Genomic DNA, 19,402 nt, shown 5'->3' with positions numbered 1-19,402 from the left:
AGCAGGGGTAAGGATTATGTTTGAATCAAACAAGATGATTCTAGCCAAGAATGATGCATTTGTTGGGAAGTGATGGCAATCAAGGCCTCCTTATGTTGAATATTTTTTAAATTATTTTTAATAATGATGTTTCTACTCTTGCTTCTTGGGTTGATTCTCATTATTCGTGGCATGGCACACTTTCTTGAAACTTTGTCCACCACAATAGATATGTTTCTGTTCTTCACCTCCAATATCTCATGGTTGCCTCTCCATACCAAGGCCATGTGGCTGTCAACTTACGTCATGTGCTCCCCATTCCCTCTAGTGGCATCCCACCATATTGTTACAATCTTTGTGGTAGCCAGCAATAAAATTATTCTGCTTGAGGTATGTATATCCACCCACATCTATCACTTACATGTGGCCATGAGCATAGCTTGTAAAGCTTGTGGGTCTATTTCATTCCTGATCTGAGACAATCCGGCTAGGCCATAAGCCTGGTCTCGATGACTTGTGCCAAGAAAAATCTTCTGAAGCTATAAAATTACTAATTCAATTCTTAAGAAAAAAAAAGGGGAGAACTGAAAACTAAGATCATAGATTGACTCAACCAATTGCTGTCTTCTGCCTAGTTGCATGACTAAATGATTAGCCGAGTTCAACTCCATCTATGGTCTGTGAAAATGGGACAACCTGAATCATATGGGAAGAACCATAAATTCTTGGGGCTTTCAACTCTTTGCAGAACAATCTTCCTGATGTCCTCTTATTAACCCATCTTCTGAATTCATTGAACTGGAGATAAATCTTAATGGCAAGTGCATCTGACTGGATTGATAGGTGGGTGGTTGCTGTGGAGGGAACATCTTAACATAATGGGGTGATAATTTAGATAGAGACAGCTTACCCTGTTCTCTTCCCAATTCAATTGAGTGGTCTTTAGTGACTTGAAAACAAAGCTCTAACTACTCCTCATCTATGAAGTCTTCTTCTCTCCATTCCATCCTACTGGGTACATATGGAGATCTATGAATGTAAATCATCCCAATATGTGAAGATTGGATGAAAAATCTTTCCTTAATTTTTTAATCTTTTCCAAGTATAATGTTATTATCTATGGAGAGAGCACAACATTGGATTTGGAACCCTAGTGCTTGTGGGGGTGGCTGAAGGAATACTTATTTCACAAGAGAATAGAAGAGACAGAGTGACAGAGACTCTCTCAGATGCCCTTCAATAATTGAAGCTTCCTACCTATTTCTCACTGTCACACTGTCATCATCCCTAGGTTTTATATTACTCCATGCCACCTTTAATCTAAAAAAAATCTCATACTTGAGATATAAATAATAATAATATGGTATAACTACCTTATCAACATGAATCTTACCAAGCTGCCCCTCTGTACGAACCAATAGAATTTGTTTGTAACAGAAGTATGCTGGTCAATCTCAATGCTGTCACATACAATCCTAGAGGGAGATTGGATGAAGGAGGTGCAATCATTTTTTGGATTGAAATGATCTAAGAAGGCATTCACAAGAAGAAATGAGACTCTAAATTTGGTTTTGACCCCAAATGGAAAATGGGGTATTTTTGGAATCCAAACAACATATGGGAAATCAGAGGGAAAATGGAAAAAGAAAAAAAGAAGTATAGAAAAGGATGGGTCGGTAATTTTGGAGAGAATAAGGCCAGATATCTTAGCATGCAACTTGTTGTCTCCTTTCATTTCCAGCTCACAAATCTTGTTGGTGTTTGATATGCCCTCCCTCCAAACACACCCACATGAAAATTATTAATTCAATCTCTCACTCTTTCTCCCCCCCCTCTCTCTCTCTCTCTCATTATTTTCCTTTCTTTAGTGAGAAATATCTCTACCTACATATCCCCATCGATATTTCTCTCTTCTTTGCTCTCTTCTTCTCTTATATATCTCCCTTTGAGTTTCCAACTTTTTGTCACAGCCTTTTGTTCCCAAGCCAATTGAGCAATCCATATCATTCTGAGAATGAGAGAAATTCTCCATATCCAAGCTGGGCAATGCGGGAACCAAATTGGTGGCAAGTTTTGGGAGGTCGTATGTGATGAGCACGGCATCGATACCAAGGGGAATTACGTTGGTGATTCTCATCTTCAGCTTGAGAGGGTGAATGTCTACTACAATGAGGCCAGTGGTGGACGGTATGTGCCTAGAGCTGTGCTCATGGACCTCGAGCCAGGGACCATGGACAGCTTGAGGACTGGCCCCTATGGCAAAATCTTTAGGCCTGATAACTTTGTGTTCGGCCAAAACGGAGCTGGAAACAACTGGGCCAAGGGGCATTACACTGAGGGAGCAGAGCTGATTGATTCTGTTCTTGATGTTGTTCGCAAAGAGGCCGAGAATTGTGATTGCTTACAAGGTACTTCCAATCTTTTGTTTTTTTTCATTTTTCTGATCTGGGTTGTGTTTGGATCTTCAAAATAACCAGAAAAAGAAAAGAGACATTGGAAATAGCTCAAGTCTCTCTCATTATCCATGTATTTTCTAAGATCCATAGCTTTCTTCTTTCCAGACTAGGCCTTGTAAACTCTCATTGAAATGCTTAATTTTACATGATTGCTTACAAGGCTTCCAGATTTGCCATTCCCTCGGCGGCGGCACTGGATCCGGAATGGGAACCCTGCTTATATCCAAGATCAGAGAAGAATACCCTGATCGGATGATGCTCACTTTCTCCGTCTTCCCTTCACCCAAGGTCTCTGACACCGTCGTTGAGCCCTACAACGCCACCCTCTCCGTCCACCAACTCGTGGAGAACGCCGACGAGTGCATGGTCCTCGACAATGAAGCTCTCTACGACATTTGCTTCCGAACTCTCAAGCTCACCAATCCAAGCTGTAAGTTTAAAACCTTTCCTCCATTCATATATCAGTATGTTCCCTTTGATTTATAAGCTTATATGTTAATATGATACAAACTTACAGTTGGGGATTTGAACCATTTGATCTCCACCACCATGAGCGGCGTAACATGCTGCCTCCGCTTCCCCGGCCAGCTCAACTCCGACCTCCGAAAACTGGCGGTCAATCTTATCCCATTCCCGCGATTACACTTCTTCATGGTGGGTTTTGCACCCCTGACGTCGCGTGGATCACAGCAGTACCGGTCCCTCACCATCCCGGAGCTGACACAGCAAATGTGGGATGCGAAGAACATGATGTGTGCGGCTGACCCGCGACACGGCCGGTACCTGACCGCCTCAGCGATGTTCCGGGGGAAGATGAGTACTAAAGAGGTTGATGAGCAGATGATCAATGTGCAGAACAAGAACTCCTCGTACTTTGTTGAGTGGATACCAAACAATGTGAAGTCAAGCGTCTGTGACATCCCTCCGACTGGGTTGGCCATGTCGTCGACGTTCATGGGGAACTCCACGTCCATCCAGGAGATGTTCCGCCGGGTGTCGGAGCAGTTCACGGTCATGTTCAGGAGGAAGGCGTTTTTGCATTGGTACACTGGAGAGGGAATGGATGAGATGGAGTTCACAGAGGCGGAGAGCAATATGAATGATCTGGTGTCAGAGTATCAGCAGTACCAGGAGGCGGTGGCGGCGGAGGATGAGGAAGAGTACGATGAAGAAGTGATGGAGAACTAGATTGGTGGCGGTGGTGGTGGTTGATGTCACTGGGTTATGGGTGTGGTTTGGCTGGCAAATAATCAAGGAGGGTGGGGTGCTTGTGTATTCAATTTGGGGTTTGGTATCCCTATGATTGTGAATTTGTGATTTTTTTTTGTCCATTATTTATGTGATTTGTGAATTGTGAGTATAAGTTTTGTACTTGAAACAAGTAAATCACTCTGTTAAAAGGGCTTGTTCATCAGACCCCTTCATTTCCCTTCTCCTCTTAAGCTTCCAACTCAAAGGAGAAAAACCAATAATGTGAGTATATCAATTAGGGTATTAGTTTATTAGTGTCCAAGCTATGGAGGATTCTTATTAGCTTTGATCTTGGAGGGTGACTCATTTGTATGATGAAGTTAGTTGGATTTGGAGATTCAAAGAGGGGCTCCAAATCTAACATCTACTTAAGATTAAGATCCCATTGAGAGTGTAATTTAATCTCGCCCATTAGGAATATTAGGAGACAATTCATATTTCATAAGAGCATTTGACTGAAATTACAACAGCATGGATTTACTTGAATCAAAAAGAAAAAAACAAGAAAACTAAAGTTCCAAATCATGGAGATAGAAAAAACTATTGCAAAATTTTCATTAGTTTGAGTGAAGATCAAGAGGTCAGCTGAACCTCTTTGCACAAAATCAAAATAGAGCGAGGGTTTTGTTGGACAAAATTTGAACCCCTGCAGGCATTTTTACAATTGCATCACAAGCTCATATCCAAGCTGATTCATCACACCCCCCCCCCCCCCCAATGTCCAACCTCATCAGAAAACATTTCATATGGGTCCACAACCACAACAAAAAGAACAATTTTTATTTGACATAAAAAAATAAAGGGTAAATAGCATACAGAAACAGTCCATTTCACATCAGATATTGAGCAAACTACTTCAAATTACAACAATGGCAACAACTTGGGGCTAGTCAACCCTTTTGAAGCAAAACTTAAAATGGGGGTTAAATCCCTCTATAAACATATGATCCAATTCCAAGAACATCTCAATTATTTGCAAAGATTGTTGTCATGGAAAAGGCCCGTAATCGTTTTGACAAGGGCAAAGTGTTTTCATATAGATAATAGTGGAAGCATCCCCAGTAAACTGACCAAAACCACCCACCCAGTAATGCTTCGAAAGAATGCTTCAAGATGACAACAAACCAACCAGTCATAAATACATAAAGATTGGGACCATTTCTGTCCATTTTAATTTTATGGTTGTTTTGAGGTTGAAGAGCCTTTGTTCATGCGACCTGGAAATGAAGGAGCTCCTGTTTGCCATCCAGTGGTCACCTTCAATATGAGGAAAAGAGATTTGGGTTTGGCCTTCACTCTTCTTTAGTCAAGCAGTTTTATTCTTCTTCTCTTCAAGTACTGAGCCTTCTTTAAGGGTTACCTCTGACTCATTCTCCCTTCCCAAAGCAGAAAGAGCTACAGCTTGTAAATAGGATGCTATGTGCCAAATGGGGGATATTACTTGGGCTTGCACTGCATCATTAAGGGCTTCCTGTGGCATATCACTCATGAGATAGCACAGACTACGGCGTGCAAAAACAGTTGGAGAAACCATGGTTCCAACATCAATAAACTGCACATTACACAAAAAAAACGCTCAGCTCAGTGTCATGTGGGATAGGCAGGATAAGTTTCTGTAGAAACATGAGAACCTGCATGGCAGAACCCAAATCACACAATTCAAAGAACCACAACTATTGAGTTCAAATCCAAGGAGTTTGTCATCTTTTTAAAACTTTTTCTGTGTCATATTTTCCTTCATCGACCATCTAAAATGTGACTTCATCGCTAAGAATTTTGATATAAAATCAACCAAGAGATGAGATGTGACCAGTAGTGCATTCTACTTCCAAATAGACATGATAAAATAATAATAATAATAATAATAATAATAATAATAAAATTCATAAAAGGGGTGGTTAACCATTTTGACCTGGGTATAGCATTCAATTGCAGCTCTAAAATCTTTGTGCCGGAAAGCAACATCACCCTTTTTCTTTGAGTTCAATGTTTCTTGCATCTGGTTGGTCCACATCTGGAATGAAAGCTGCAAGCTAGAAAAACAATAATTAGCAAGACCATGTATAGCTTAGTGCCTGATACTACACCATTTAACAAAGTGGACACAGATCTGGTTCCAATTTAACCAAATCCACACAAGTTTAGAAATTTTTTACATAAACTGTGAAGTAAAAAATCACATTGACCAAAATTCAAAAGGGTGAGGGAAAAAAAATTGTGGTTACAAAATGGAAAATTTAAAGCCATGTGATGTATTAAGATCTGCAATTGCAATGCTACAAATCTGATGTGGCATAAACTGATAAACATCAGTGTAAAATTTCGTAAGCATGATAATTTATCCCACAAAAAAATTTCTTGCCATCTCACAAGACAATTGTCATGGATGAAAACCAAATATTTAAAATATGATTACAGTAAACAATCAATGAGATGAAAACTAAACCCTGAATGCTATAAGATCATCAACTAATTTTTTTACTTTGACATGTCAGAAACAAACCTCAGTTGTTGCTCCCTCATCATCTTTATACCCAAGCTTTTCTAAAATCTCATGAATGGCAGTCAAATCCATTCTTAAACAAGCTTCACCCAGGGGTGATAAAGGTAAAGTTGCACCACTTTGAGGCATACCCATCAATACATGAGAAGGAACCTGCACAACAAAGTAACAAAAACTCACTCCATTGTTGTCAAGATGCTGTTGAACTTTCAAAACACCTTAGAGCTCACAGCTCATGCAGATCGAAAGAAAAACATTATACATGCATAAAACCACACACTTATGCACATATAAACACATATAGGGGCCAAGATATGGAACAATGATAAATGCCGGGCTACCAAGCACAAACATTTGGATTTGAGATGTGAAAGTGGTCTTCAGCCCCTTCGAGGATGCTGCTTTGATGGGACAAGCACAACATAATGACTGTATCCTTCCCATGATCTTTGTCCTTACACTCAAGTGAGAGGTTACCAAGTTGTGACTGATTTCATAATACCAAGGGATTTTAATATGCCTTTTTAATAAATTATCTAATTTGCCTATTGAAAAGAGAAAAAGAGAAGTTAGAATCAGTTTCATAAGATCTAATCTATACCAAATCAGAAAGGAGATTCGATGTCTTGTTTGGTTGGATCATTGTTTGAGTCAATCAGACTGAAAAATAAATTTTTTGATTGAATGGTATAATGTTCTAAGATATTTTTCAATTTCAGGGGAACAAAATGTTCAATTCAGGGCACAGGATGCATTTCTGCCTATCAGAAAAAGGCTAGGATACTTGTATATAAATTTCATTTCCTAGAAGACTTTATAATGAAGGATTTTGTAGGTACTCACAGTCTCACAATAAAAAGGCTATGATTCACCAGAATGCATAGATTCGTAGACACTCCCATAGTGGGGGGATGGAAGAGGGCAGGGTGTTTATTACATTAGGCATTGAATGTATGAACTATCCCATATATGTCATATATATGGTAAAACACACTGATGTCATATATGCTTCAGCAAGCTTGAATGATTGAACTTCCAGCCTCTTATATTACACTGACTTCACCTGGGACATCCTCTGGACACCAACTGATCTACCAGTTGTCAGCTTCTAGATTCAGACCAGTTTAGAATTATTAGACAAGATCTTCTTTGATTATTCTATAATGTAACAAGGTTCTTGCAGTGTTGCAAGTCCTCAATTACTATGGTTTGGGATGATTAAACTTTGTATTATATCTATTATTAAAATCATGTCAGTTATTGCAGTTGTTGAGTGATGGTATCAGATATACACTCTGTAACAGAACATGAACATTGGAGGAATGAGATTTTATCTTGGGCTAACAAATTTCTAGAATCATACTGATGTACACATTCCGGCCCCAGAATCCCCCATAAGCATGATTGTTAGTTAATTTTTTATCCAACATCCATTTTACGGTTACGGTGTGCAGGACTATCTGCTGTTGACAACTTCACAACTTCTTCATTTTTTTATAGCACAGAAACACCCTAGTTCTACTTCACAGGACAGGAAAACCACAGACAAACAACTCCTCCTCCAAGAACCATGTATTGGATAAGCCCAAAACTCAAACTAGGACCCCTCCTGCTTAATTACTACAAATGCAAGTAACACCAAAAGCTTCCCAATCACTCACATGAATACATAATACAAGGGGTGGTGCTGTTATTAGTACTTATTTTCCTGTTTCTCTCCCAGTTGTAAAGAATGTTGAGGACAATTACAGTCAACAAGTTAAGTAACTAAGTAATAATGAATATTTTAACATATATTAAAAAAGTAAGACCTAAAAATCTTACATTAATGACATGCTTTTTGAAAACTAACAAATGTTTAATAGGTACCCAAAACTCACAAGTAAACCACTTAAATATAAAATATGAAAACTTTTTAAGACTAAACCAAATTGAACCCAAAAACCAAGACAAATATTAATCTAAAAAAATCCAAGGCACGCAGAACATATACAACGGGTACCAAAAGGAACTGCCAAATAGAGAGAGAACACAAAAAACTACTCCCTCCCTCAGTTAGATCCCCACCTAATCATTTACATCCCTCACTCAGTTAGAACCATAGTGGTACTGTGGCAGTTATTTTTGGCCCACAGGTATAGCTGGTCCTGTAGCAATGTGGAAGCAGCTATTACAGTCCCATGGTAGCCATTATTAGCCATAGCAGCCACAACCCAGTATGTCAAGTCTGAGACCGAAGAAATGCAACCAATGGAAATTAAGGTTATGAACTGGATCAACAAAACTGAGCAGAGATTTAGTTAATTTATTTCAAAAGGACCATCACACTCTTGAATACAAGTCCCAAGCCTTGTTAATAGGTAGTTATTACAGCTACTTTCCTTCCATTCAGGAATCAAAGTGATGTTTTGCTTCTCAACCATCCAAGAGGAGCAATGACTTGGGAACTAATAAACACATATTAACTATGTAGTTTCTGTTGTTTGCTTCAAATAACCCGTTCATTCTAGGAATGTAAATGAGCTGGCTACGGAACGGGCAACCACCTTGCCCATCCCACCTCTAAAATATCACAGGCCACCCAAAGCAGAGCTGAGCAGACATGCCTCATACCCGAGAACCAAAAATTTGAAAAATATACCCCTGACCCACTCCACCTCATTGGCTATTCTAATATATAAATAATAATAATTAAAAAAATCATGCTCAGCAACTAAATCCTATCTCAAGAACCAAAAAGCAATGATCATTTTACATTAGTCACTGATAAAAATAAATAAATAAATAAATTTAAAAGTAAATAAAAATCATGCTCAGCAACTAAATCCTATCTCAAGAACCAAAAAGCAATGATCATTTTACATCAATCAATGATAAAAATAAAATAAATAAATAAATAAATAAATAAATAAATATATATATATATATATATATATATATACATAAATAAATAAATAAATAAAAGTAAATAAAAATCATGCTCAGCAACTAAATCCTTCTCAAGAACCAAAAAGCAATAATCATTTTACATCAATCAATGATAAAAAATAAAATAAAATAACCATTGATGCTCAACAACCAAATCAAACCATTTGTCAAGTTTATCTTACAACAATCAATCATTAAAAAAAAATTGATGTTCAACATTCAAATCAAACACACAACAGCAGCAATTCATGCAGCTGTAGCAAACTCAGCAGTAGACAACCTCTTACTCTTATCCATTTTTTATTAAAAAAAAAAAAAAAAGCTGCTTATGGCACAGTGAATCCAATGAAACCATCATTTGAATGAAGCGAATTAAAAAATAAAACCTATGGAATGGAGAAAAAAAGATCCATTTATCTACTTTCAAATTATACTTGTTTGTACACTATTGTTAAGATGAATGTTGTTGAGAACACAGATTCCATTAGTAATGGCAATGGTATGGGAGATTTGGAATGAAGAATTTCCTGGGAAGATAAAGATTAAAATTTAAGGGAATATGAGATTCCATCTTCAATATTGGAGAGATTTCAAGGAAGAAGGGATTAGGTTTGCGAGAGATTGAGAAATTCTGAGGAAATGAGGATTAGGATGCAAGAATTGAAGAGCATATAGGCATGTTGATGTAGGACAACCCTAGGATGGTTGCCTACACTCAAGGGTAGGTGGGCTAGGGTTTTATTTTTAGGGTGTAAGGAGAGGAACAAGGAATAAATTTTATGGTAGAGAAAATTATAAGATAAGAAATAGAGAGAAAGAAGAAACAATGAAGAAAAGATGAAAAAATCTTAGAGTCTCACTAAGTCCTTCTAGGAGTCTCACCTAGAAGAAAATCAATGGAGTCTCACCATTGAGGGTTGCAACCTTGCAATGAAAGAAAGTATAATATTATTCATCAAATTCATTCATTTGATTTACATCGATTAGCCTATTTATAAGCTTCTTTAAGAAATCCAAAGTCTACTAGGACTCTAATAACCTATTATGATTCTAATTCTAATTATAACATCCAAAGTCTACTAGGACTCTAATAACTTATCATGACTCAAATTCTAATTATATTATAACTCAACTAACTAATCCTAATTAGACTCCAACAAATATTAATCATAATTTAATTCTAAGTAATATTAATCCTATTTTAATTACAATTAATACTAATTCCCTTTCTTGATATATATCTTGAAGATTCATCCTCATCAATACCCCCTGACTTGAAAAAAAACTCGACCTCGAGTTTTAGTGATTTTCCACGATCAATTGAAATTCCGAGCAATGCCTTCCACCCTTTCTTTCTTCATCGTCTCTTTCCCATGGCAAGACAAGATCTCAAGATCTCTTGAACTTGTTCAATTTCATGCAAGACAAATACTGGACTTTGAAAAACTTTTTGATGTTGTACAACAAGTTGATAATTCTCGAAATAATTATGTGTCTTCAACAAACTTGTGGAAAGTTATTTCCCACACTCTTCTTGTAAATTGTTTTATGGAAGAATAAAATTCTTGAATTCCCTATATTCAAAAGAAATTTCAGCAGATTCTTCATGTTTGCCACTACTCACGATAATGTTTGGCCTTAGGAAGTCAAACATCGATTCTTCTGAAACTTCTTCAACTTCTTTGAGCTCTTCTATTAGTTGATCTAAGATTAGTTTCATCACCTCTTGCTTTCTAGATTCATCATTGATGATTTCTTCATCTTTTCTAGTAACTTCGACTTGCTTTTTAATAAGAATATTTTATGGCTCTTCTAGTTTCAAGGGTGCTACTTTTTCCTCTAGTTGCTTATGTGGTGGAATTTCCTTCATTGGACGAAGGATCTTCTTTCGCCCATTGTGCACAAGTGTGTAAGTGTTCTCATAGCCATCATGTTGGACCCTTTCATCAAAAAGTCATGGTCTTCCAAGCATAATATGGGCAACTTTCATCGGCAAAACATCACACCATGCTGATAACTCAAAATTATTACTGAAATTAAACGTCACTAAACAACTAGAACTCACCAAAATAGATGTGTCATTTACCCATGCTATTTGATAAGGATTTGGATGATCTTCTGTCTTTAGATTAAGCTTCTCAACAAGCTCCTCTGAAGCTAAATTGGAAACAACTACCTCCATCAATAATCAAAGTACATAGTCTCCCTTGACAAGCAACACGAGTTTGGAAGATGCTAGTACGTCGCCAATCCTCCTCTTCATTTAGCCTTGGTATGTTCACCAATGGCTGCATAAAAATGTTGTAGCCTTCAACCATGTTTGCATATGTTGCTCCACTCCTCAATTACATATGCCTTCATGCCAAGAATTTTCGCTCTGATACCAAAATTGATGTAGGACAACCCTAGGATGGTTGCCTACACTCAAGGGTAGGTGGGCTAGGGTTTTATTTTTAGGGTGTAAGGAGAGGAACAAGGAATAAATTTTATGGTAGAGAAAATTATAATATAAGAAATAGAGAGAAAGAAGAAACAATGATGAAAAGATGAAAAAACCTTAGAGTCTCACTAAAGCCTTCTAAGAGTCTCACCTAGAAGAAAATCAATGGAGTCTCACCATTGAGGGTTGCAACCTTGCAATGAAAGAAAGTATAATATTATTCATCAAATTCATTCCTTTGATTTACATTGATTAGCCTATTTATAGGTTTCTCTAAGAAATCCAAAGTCTACTAGGACTCTAATAACCTATTATGATTCTAATTCTAATTATAACATCCAAAGTCTACTAGGACTCTAATAACTTATCATGACTCAAATTCTAATTATATTATAACTCAACTAGCTAATCCTAATTAGACTCCAACAAATATTGATCATATTTTAATTCCAAGTAATATTAACCCTACTTTAATTACAATTAATACTAATTCCCTTTCTTGATATATATCTTGAAGATTCATCCTCATCACATGTACATTGATGGGATAAGTAAACATAATATATCAGGGAGGGGCCGGGCAGGCTTTAGTAATATCAGTTCCGGCCTGAACCTGATTCTTACTTCCTTATTCCCAGATCTGCCTCTAATCCATTTAAAAGCTATCCAAACCTGGTCTACTAGTGCGGGCCTAGCTAGGTTGGTTACCTGAAAAAACCCACCCCATTATCATTCCTAATTCATTCTTTCAATGTTAGATGATTTCCTCACGCCATTTCAAGGAGAAGTGTTGTATCCCCAACCACTATTCTTCTCCAACCCAATTGCCAATTGTATTCTTACGTGCTTTTTCATTTTCTTTCTATGAATAGATTAACAAAATCTCTTAGCTGCTGATTGAAATTTCATCCCCCATTTTGTGTCTCAAGAATTTTATTCAGCCAACAGAATTTATGCACAAGCATGATGGCCTCTAACATCTGCAACATTATTTAAGAGTTGTTGATATGCAAAAGCATTTTCTAAGAAAGCATCATAGATTCTCTTTTCCTTTCCGAAAACAGTAGCTGCTCAAGACGTTTGAGAGAGCTCACTGGCTTGGGTTCTTCAATATGAGCTTGATAGCATTTATACAAGGATGGAACCATGTCAAGGCTTGTGTTATCTCATCTTTACCAAAATGAATAATCTTTTTTACATAGACATTTCAAAATGCATGAAATACCTGCATTAAGCACAAAAAAACATGGGTATGAAGTAGAGAATGTGTTGGAAGCCTGCTATCAGATATGTTATCACATGCCTAAGAGGTGTCTCTGGAAAAATAGAGATGAAAAATATTGGTAGTTTCCCCCCAGAAGTTCCTTGGATACTTTCTTCACCTGTCACTTTTTTTCATGTATGTCAAAATAATTTTCTGTGCAGGACATAGTATGTTATATAGACACTTCATTTTGCTCAGATTAAAGAAGAACAAAATTGTAATGCTTCAAGCACTTAGCTCTGTCCTGATACCCTAACATGGAGTTAGACTAATCCAACACCTAAATGCATGACACAAACCAAACTCAAATGCACATGCTACCTGAGTACATTAACAAAAAAATAATATGCTTAGCCACACATATACGACAATATGGAATTATGCATGTTGTTTAAAGCAACTAACAACAAACAAATCAAGAATCGCAAACAAGGAGATTGTTTCAAAATAAATAAGAAACCAAATAAAAAAATATTTGAAGGATGACTCTGATTGGAAGTTCTACAAAACATTGTAGCAAAGAAAAAAATTAATCACACAGCAAAACCTCAGTCTGGATAAAGTTTCAACTATTTGAAAAGCATAACAACTAACCTCAGTTTCTTTCTCTTTTGATAGGCAAAGATCAAATATATTAACAATGCTAAACAAAAGGGTGCACAAAAGCATACATGGTGTATAAAAAGGAGCCAAAGGACCAAACAAAGCAGAGGAATACACTAAAAACAACTCCATCCCCCTACTTAGAGCTCAGCCAGTCAATAAACTAACCTCGGTTTCCTTCTGAAGAGGAATTAGAGCAGCAACTAATGACTTTGGATTGGGCCGCTCTCGGGGCTCATATTGTAAACATCGTGTTGCTAAACGCACTAATTCAGTCCCATCATCATTTGAAAATTGGCCTTCCAAGCAAGAGTCCGTTAGCATCTGAATATTTCTGTCCCGTATCAGGTCAAGTGCCTGATTGAAATTATTCGATTAGTCTTTTTTTCTGATAGGGAAAAATAAAAGAAAATGTATATAGAAGCAAGTTGCAGAAAAGGAGGCACAAGCAACATACACACATTGAATAATTACTTCATTACTATTAGATGAGAAAATATATGTAGTGTAGTATTAAATATTCTCAGGCAAAAACTAGCAACAGAACATCCACAATTTTCCCAGAAACCAAAACCACAAGCTTGACAAGGAACAGGAAGTATGGAATTCTGAAGTTCGCAATCTTATCCAGAGATCCCATGAGCCAGGAAAAGTAATATGAATGAGAAAATTCCATGGGCTACCATGGCCATTTCGTTTACACAAAACAAATATTCAGAATGAGAAGTATTTAAGTAAATATCCCATCCAGTATAATCATTAAATAGATCCACATCTACATGTGTTGTGAATACAAAATTTAGGAGTGAAGTACTTAGTGATGTTTAGCAGTTAGTATCCCATCAAACATGGAGGTTTAACTTTTAAACTCATGTCGTCAAATCCCTTACAAATCAAAGGCATGAGATACTAATCCATGTGTTTGAGCACGGGCACTGCCTTCTGAAAAAGGATGCTTGTATACCAAGATCTAGTCTAGTCCAAGATAAGAAGTATCATTCAGAACACTCATGTTAATTTCTCCCTTTTTCCTTCTACACATACACACATAAGGATGCTCTAGTTGGCTGCTTGTTACTTCCATGGAGGAATATGACCTCTTCCTTTTTCTTTCTACACATACACACATGAGGATGCTCTAGTTGGCTGGTTACTTCCGTGGAGGAATATGACTCCAAAGTGCTTGGAAATATCTTAAGTTAAACTCTATTTGGTGTTTGCAACTCTATTTGGGTATACATAGTAATAAGAAAATGGCAAAAAGAATTAGGAAACTTTTCAGGAAGAAAAAATTGTATAGATGCCAATCACAACATTCAGAACAACAATTCTAAAATGTTTCCTGCATTTGTTCATCAAGCGCAAATAAACAGCACTTACAGGCCTTTTAAGTAATAATAATAGCGATCCCAATGAATTAAGCTTGCTGTATGGAAATGAAATTAGCAGGAAGAAGAATTACATGGCTTGGAGGAATATGTTTTCCACTGAGAAGGTCAAGCAAAAGGGTGCCAAAACTATACATTACACTTTCAGGTGTTACCCTTCCTGCAGAAAAGCAGAAAATGCCGATTATTTCGGAACTCAAAGTAACCAACAAAAAAAAATCATTACATCTCAAAATACAAGATTGCATTGTATGCATTGCATCCCCACAAAATCATATTGGCAAATAAAATTAGGACACATGAAATGAGTCATCCAGCTCCAGCACATACTACCACATTAACATTTATAAATAAAGACAATCAGGATTGTAGCAAGTCATGGAAAGCCATCGCCTTTCGGCCATTAATGGTTCCTGTCACAACAAGCAAATATATAAAAAGAGAAGAATGATATCAAAAGAAAAGAAAAGGCATTCCGTTTGTGCATAATAGGATAAGTTCCAATTGTGACATCAGCTTTCCCCAGTAGACAGCATTACCAATGATTCCATCTATATCCAGCTAGCAGAGACGAAGCAAAAAAAAAAAACAAGAGAGATACAGTGGGGCAAGTGAGAACAAATACCAGTCCTCAGATATTCAGGAGGTGTAAAGGCTAAGTTTGTGCTATAACTTTTTCCATCTCTACTATTCTTCATCATACCAAAGCATGAAAGTCTAGGATCGCCATCCTGAGATTTAATAAGAGCAATGTATCAAAGATTCTAAAAGAGAAAAAAAAAATACCATAAAATTGAAAAAAAGCAACATACTTACATCATCAAAAACAATTCTATAAGCATTAAGATCATGATAAAGTGCACGTCCTTTGCTGGTACAATATTCCAAAGCTTGTGCAAGATATAAAGCCACCCTTAATCGCATAGCCCATTTCATAGGTTGTGTTTCCCCTGAGCCAACACATAATTAAAGTCAAATCAAACAAAAAATCTCATACCCCAATCCATTCAACAAAATGAAAGCAAATAGAAAAGTAAATGGCATCTGATGTAGGAGATACTCATACATGAGTGTACAGATGCAAAAGAAATTAATGAAGCAGCTCCTAGTTTTTTGAGCTCAGACTGGACCTATGACTAAGGACTCAAAAGAGATGCCTCTCTAGATTCATCCCAAGTTCCCTAAGACAAAACATAGCTCTATAGAGTTGTACAGGGTAATGTGTGACTTCTGCACTTTGTTTGACATAATCAACTAGGCCCAAAATTGAAATATGAATAAATTAACAAACAAAATAAAAAAGCTCACAAATGGATACATCACAAAAATTTTAAAAAGTGAGAAAGCCATTGTGACCTTGAAGAGAGAAATAATAATAAAAGAATTAGAGCTCTAATTGAACCAATGGCAAGTTAGGTAAAATATTCAAATCTGCGACACATTGCAGGAATTAACTATTAGCCAGAAGAGCTTGTGCCCCACACATGAGCATTTCATATCCATCAGAAGTAGTTGCTAAAATGAAAACCTGTAAAATTTCAACAGCTACTGACAGTAACTTTCTGTTTCTCTTCAAATCCTATATTGAGTATCCCAAATATAGATTTCTTAAATAAAATAAATGTTGCACAAATGCTAAAGCATATGCAAGGTCACCAGATGTTGCATGTCTAAGAAACTTACAATGAAACAGGTGCTTTGCAAGTGTGTCATTGGGCATAAATTCTGCGACAAGTAACCTCTCATCTCCTTCAGAACAACAACCAAGCAAATTTGCCAATCTGTGATTTCGGAGCTGCCCAACAGATCTTGCTTCTTCCTAAAATTATCCAGGAAAAATCAAGATTTAAGTACACAAAGTGGACTCAAAATTCATGCAATACTAAACCAATTACACATCGAATCAAATGCAAACATGGAAATAACTGGCTTCAGTGCCCACGATATTAAAAGAATGCATTTCTAAAAGCAATGAAAGAACAACCATTATATGCATACTAGTTATCCAACTTAAAAAACTAACAACCAATTACCCAGCCATGAATAGTTCATAAAGAGGCTTGCTCATTGAGGAAACAAAACAACCGCTGCTTTATAAGTTCAAGTGAAACCCAAGTAAGATGGAACTAAATGAATAGACCAGTGAACCAAACTTAACACAAATCTGTCCTAGAAACTTGGAAATAAAATTCATGGGATGTAAAAAGCAAGAGATTATGGTCATCAAACCTATCAAAGGTTGACATGGGTAAGCACCAATTGTCAACTAAAGATGCTCAAGTGTATTGGAAAGACAAGAAAATATGTATTCCAAGGAATAGCACAACTTGAAATCAAAAGCAGGGACATCATGAACCCATGCATGGAAAACTAGAAATCAATCTTTCTTGGTTCCTCCTAAGCAGATATTTGATTCAAATTGAAAGGTGCACAGATGACAACCAAAAAAAGACTTGCATTGGGATAATGAAAAACAGCATAACTGACAAGAATCCAGTGGAAGAAATGATTCTAGATAGGAGCAGATGGTCATAAAAGGATTCATGTATGTAACCAACTCATGTAATTGGGAATTTGGGATTAAGGCTTTGTTGAACTGAGTTGAGTTGGTTCCTCTTAAGCAATTAGATGCAGATCCAAGCATTGTCACAGTAACTTGCGTCTTGCTTAAAGTTCACTACCAAGCACAATACTGCATCATATCAGGGCTTTGCCCAGCAACATACCGGTCAAGTTCATCTTTAAGTATACTTGAGAAATGCAACTAAAACCGTAATGATGACAAAGAACATGATGGAAAACTTTGAGAATTTAAACTAAGCATCAGGCAATAATACCAGAAAAAAGAAGCAAAGAAACTTCATAATAAGGCATGACATACCAAAGGTAAAGAGCAACGATTTACTAACCAAAAATTGCCTGGCATCAGGCCAGGCTGATTTATTAAAACGTTTGACAGCAATCCGCCTTTGATTCTCAAGTTTCCCTTTATAAACCACATTGGGAGCCTTTTCACCATGTTCAGAAACTATGTTCTCCGCAGCAAATCCAGATGTAGCCATCCTCAGTTGATCAATAGTGTATTCATGAAAAGCAGGCAAATCATCAGCTTCACTGTTCTCCTCATTTTCTACCACAAGCAGATGGCAAAGCAAATGCAATCACTGAGATCACCCTTTGTAAGCTGAAACAAAAACTATAAACCACACTTCACTTACCAACACTGGGAGGCTCTACAACTGGTCCTTTCTGTTCGGAATCCCAGCAACAGACCCAGAATTTAGAACATTGACAGCCCATCCCGATCCAATAACTTGGAAGCAAAAACTAGCAGTGGATCTTGAAGATTCAAATTTTGTCAAATCTCAAAACAGCTCAAATAATCCACCCAGCTTCCAGAAATAATCCAATCTTAGTCCTTTTTCCATGCAAATGTCATATCTTCCCTTGCAGTCCCCAATTTGTCACAGTACCCTCAACACCGGTGTCCGTATACCAATCGTCCTTGAGAAACTGTAACTAATTATGATGATTCTGCTGTTAAATGCTACCACAGAGAACCCGCAATTGGCCTGTGATAAAAACAATATGATTGAGATGTGACCTCAGAGCTTTTTTCCATAATTGCAAATGAAGTTCAAATTTCCATTAATAGATACAGAGAGAAAGAGAGAGCGATCATAACTCATTAAGTCAACATTCCCAAGTCCAAGTCATGAATAATAAATGCTGGATTTAACATTTAGCTAAACCCCCGTTTGGTTGCTGAGAAAAATGTGGGAAAAAGATTCAATAAATTAAAATAAAACAAAACCCAACTCAACTGAGCTCAACCCACCCTCCACTTCTCACAACCCAAAACACCAAAAACACCCGAGATTTAAAATTCCCCCACTTCCTCCCTTCTTCCCCCAGTTTTCCCAGCAACCAAACAGACCCCACAAAAACAATACCTCAACAACGCTCCCCTTCCGAATCAACTCTCACTGCACCTGAAGAGTATGCATCAGACGGTGACTCCTGGAGCCAATCAAATGACACCTTCAATCAAATCAAAACACTAAAAGCACGAAAAGTATGTTGAGGAAAAGTGGGTGAATTCTTATAAAAATCGCAGAACCTTAACACCCCCTTCCACGTCCCTCGATTCGGTCAAAAGATAGGGAAATTCAGAAAGTGATTTCAGAAAGTGTTTTCCAAAAACATGGAAAGTGGTTTTCAGATCCTTTTTTGAAAACCCCAGAACCCAAAAAAGAAAAAAAAAATTAAGGATAAAAATCTGAGAGAGAGCTTTGAGATTGAGATAGCAGTAAATGGATATCATATGAGATCTCCCACCCCCTGTTTGAGTTGTTGTGTGCACGCATAACTCTTAAGTCTTTCATTTTCCCATTTCCACCGACATGACCCTTTTTTTTTATTTACATTTTCTTTTCCCTTTCCCTTCTTTTCTTTTCTTTTCCATTTTATTTCCTGAACTGGATTTCCCTGAAAATGAAATCAACCATAAATCACCGAAAAACGCTCTATTGAAATGGAGAAAACGTTTTACCACGTTTTTGCTGCGGCACTTCACCAACAAAGGGTCAG

At 37.0% G+C, this 19,402-nt stretch overlaps 2 protein-coding genes across 7 annotated transcripts; one reads left to right on the top strand and one right to left on the bottom strand.

Moving 5' to 3' along the window:
- Positions 1–1,807: 1,807 nt before the first annotated feature.
- Positions 1,808–3,869, top strand: LOC117904059 (tubulin beta chain-like). The gene is made up of 3 exons (XM_034816587.1): positions 1,808–2,387; positions 2,596–2,865; positions 2,953–3,869. Exons 1-3 carry the CDS (start codon positions 1,994–1,996, stop codon positions 3,621–3,623), a joined length of 1,335 nt encoding a protein of 444 aa, XP_034672478.1. The 5' UTR covers positions 1,808–1,993; the 3' UTR covers positions 3,624–3,869.
- Positions 3,870–4,447: 578 nt separating this feature from the next.
- Positions 4,448–19,175, bottom strand: LOC117931748 (serine/threonine-protein kinase BSK7). 6 transcript variants are annotated; one of them, XM_034852836.1, is made up of 13 exons: positions 18,933–19,144; positions 18,766–18,832; positions 18,498–18,577; positions 18,031–18,384; positions 17,722–17,942; positions 16,496–16,631; positions 15,629–15,762; positions 15,438–15,543; positions 14,887–14,972; positions 13,593–13,781; positions 6,190–6,342; positions 5,599–5,712; positions 4,448–5,238 (listed from the first exon to the last, which is right to left on the bottom strand). In XM_034852836.1, the coding sequence occupies exons 4-13, from the start codon at positions 18,110–18,112 to the stop codon at positions 4,993–4,995; spliced, it is 1,467 nt and encodes a 488-aa protein (XP_034708727.1). In that variant the 5' UTR covers positions 18,113–18,384; positions 18,498–18,577; positions 18,766–18,832; positions 18,933–19,144; the 3' UTR covers positions 4,448–4,992. The 6 variants fall into 6 exon arrangements, 5 of the variants coding, with proteins under 5 accessions (XP_034708727.1, XP_034708719.1, XP_034708702.1 ...); XM_034852828.1 differs by lacking the exons at positions 18,498–18,577; positions 18,933–19,144 and adding an exon at positions 19,151–19,175; XM_034852811.1 differs by having other exon boundaries at positions 18,766–19,144.
- Between the last annotated feature and the right edge of the window lie 227 nt (positions 19,176–19,402).

This window comes from Vitis riparia, chromosome 2, assembly GCF_004353265.1.
Source record: "Vitis riparia cultivar Riparia Gloire de Montpellier isolate 1030 chromosome 2, EGFV_Vit.rip_1.0, whole genome shotgun sequence".
NCBI classification, from domain to species: domain Eukaryota; kingdom Viridiplantae; phylum Streptophyta; class Magnoliopsida; order Vitales; family Vitaceae; genus Vitis; species Vitis riparia.
Note: the sequence above shows the minus strand (reverse complement) of the source record. Positions and strands in the feature narration are given on the sequence as shown.

Coding starts and splice junctions, on each gene's coding strand:
- LOC117904059 (XM_034816587.1), top strand. CDS start 1,994: ATGAGAGAAATTCTCCATATCCAAGCTGGGCAATGCGGGAACCAAATT. Junction 2,388..2,595: donor GAATTGTGATTGCTTACAAG/GTACTTCCAATC, acceptor ATTGCTTACAAG/GCTTCCAGATTTGCCATTCC. Junction 2,866..2,952: donor CAAGCTCACCAATCCAAGCT/GTAAGTTTAAAA, acceptor ACAAACTTACAG/TTGGGGATTTGAACCATTTG.
- LOC117931748 (XM_034852828.1), bottom strand. CDS start 18,112: ATGGGCTGTCAATGTTCTAAATTCTGGGTCTGTTGCTGGGATTCCGAA. Junction 13,782..14,886: donor AACATATTCCTCCAAGCCAT/GTAATTCTTCTT, acceptor AATTTCAATCAG/GCACTTGACCTGATACGGGA. Junction 6,343..13,592: donor CTCTTCAGAAGGAAACCGAG/GTTAGTTTATTG, acceptor TTTGTTGTGCAG/GTTCCTTCTCATGTATTGAT.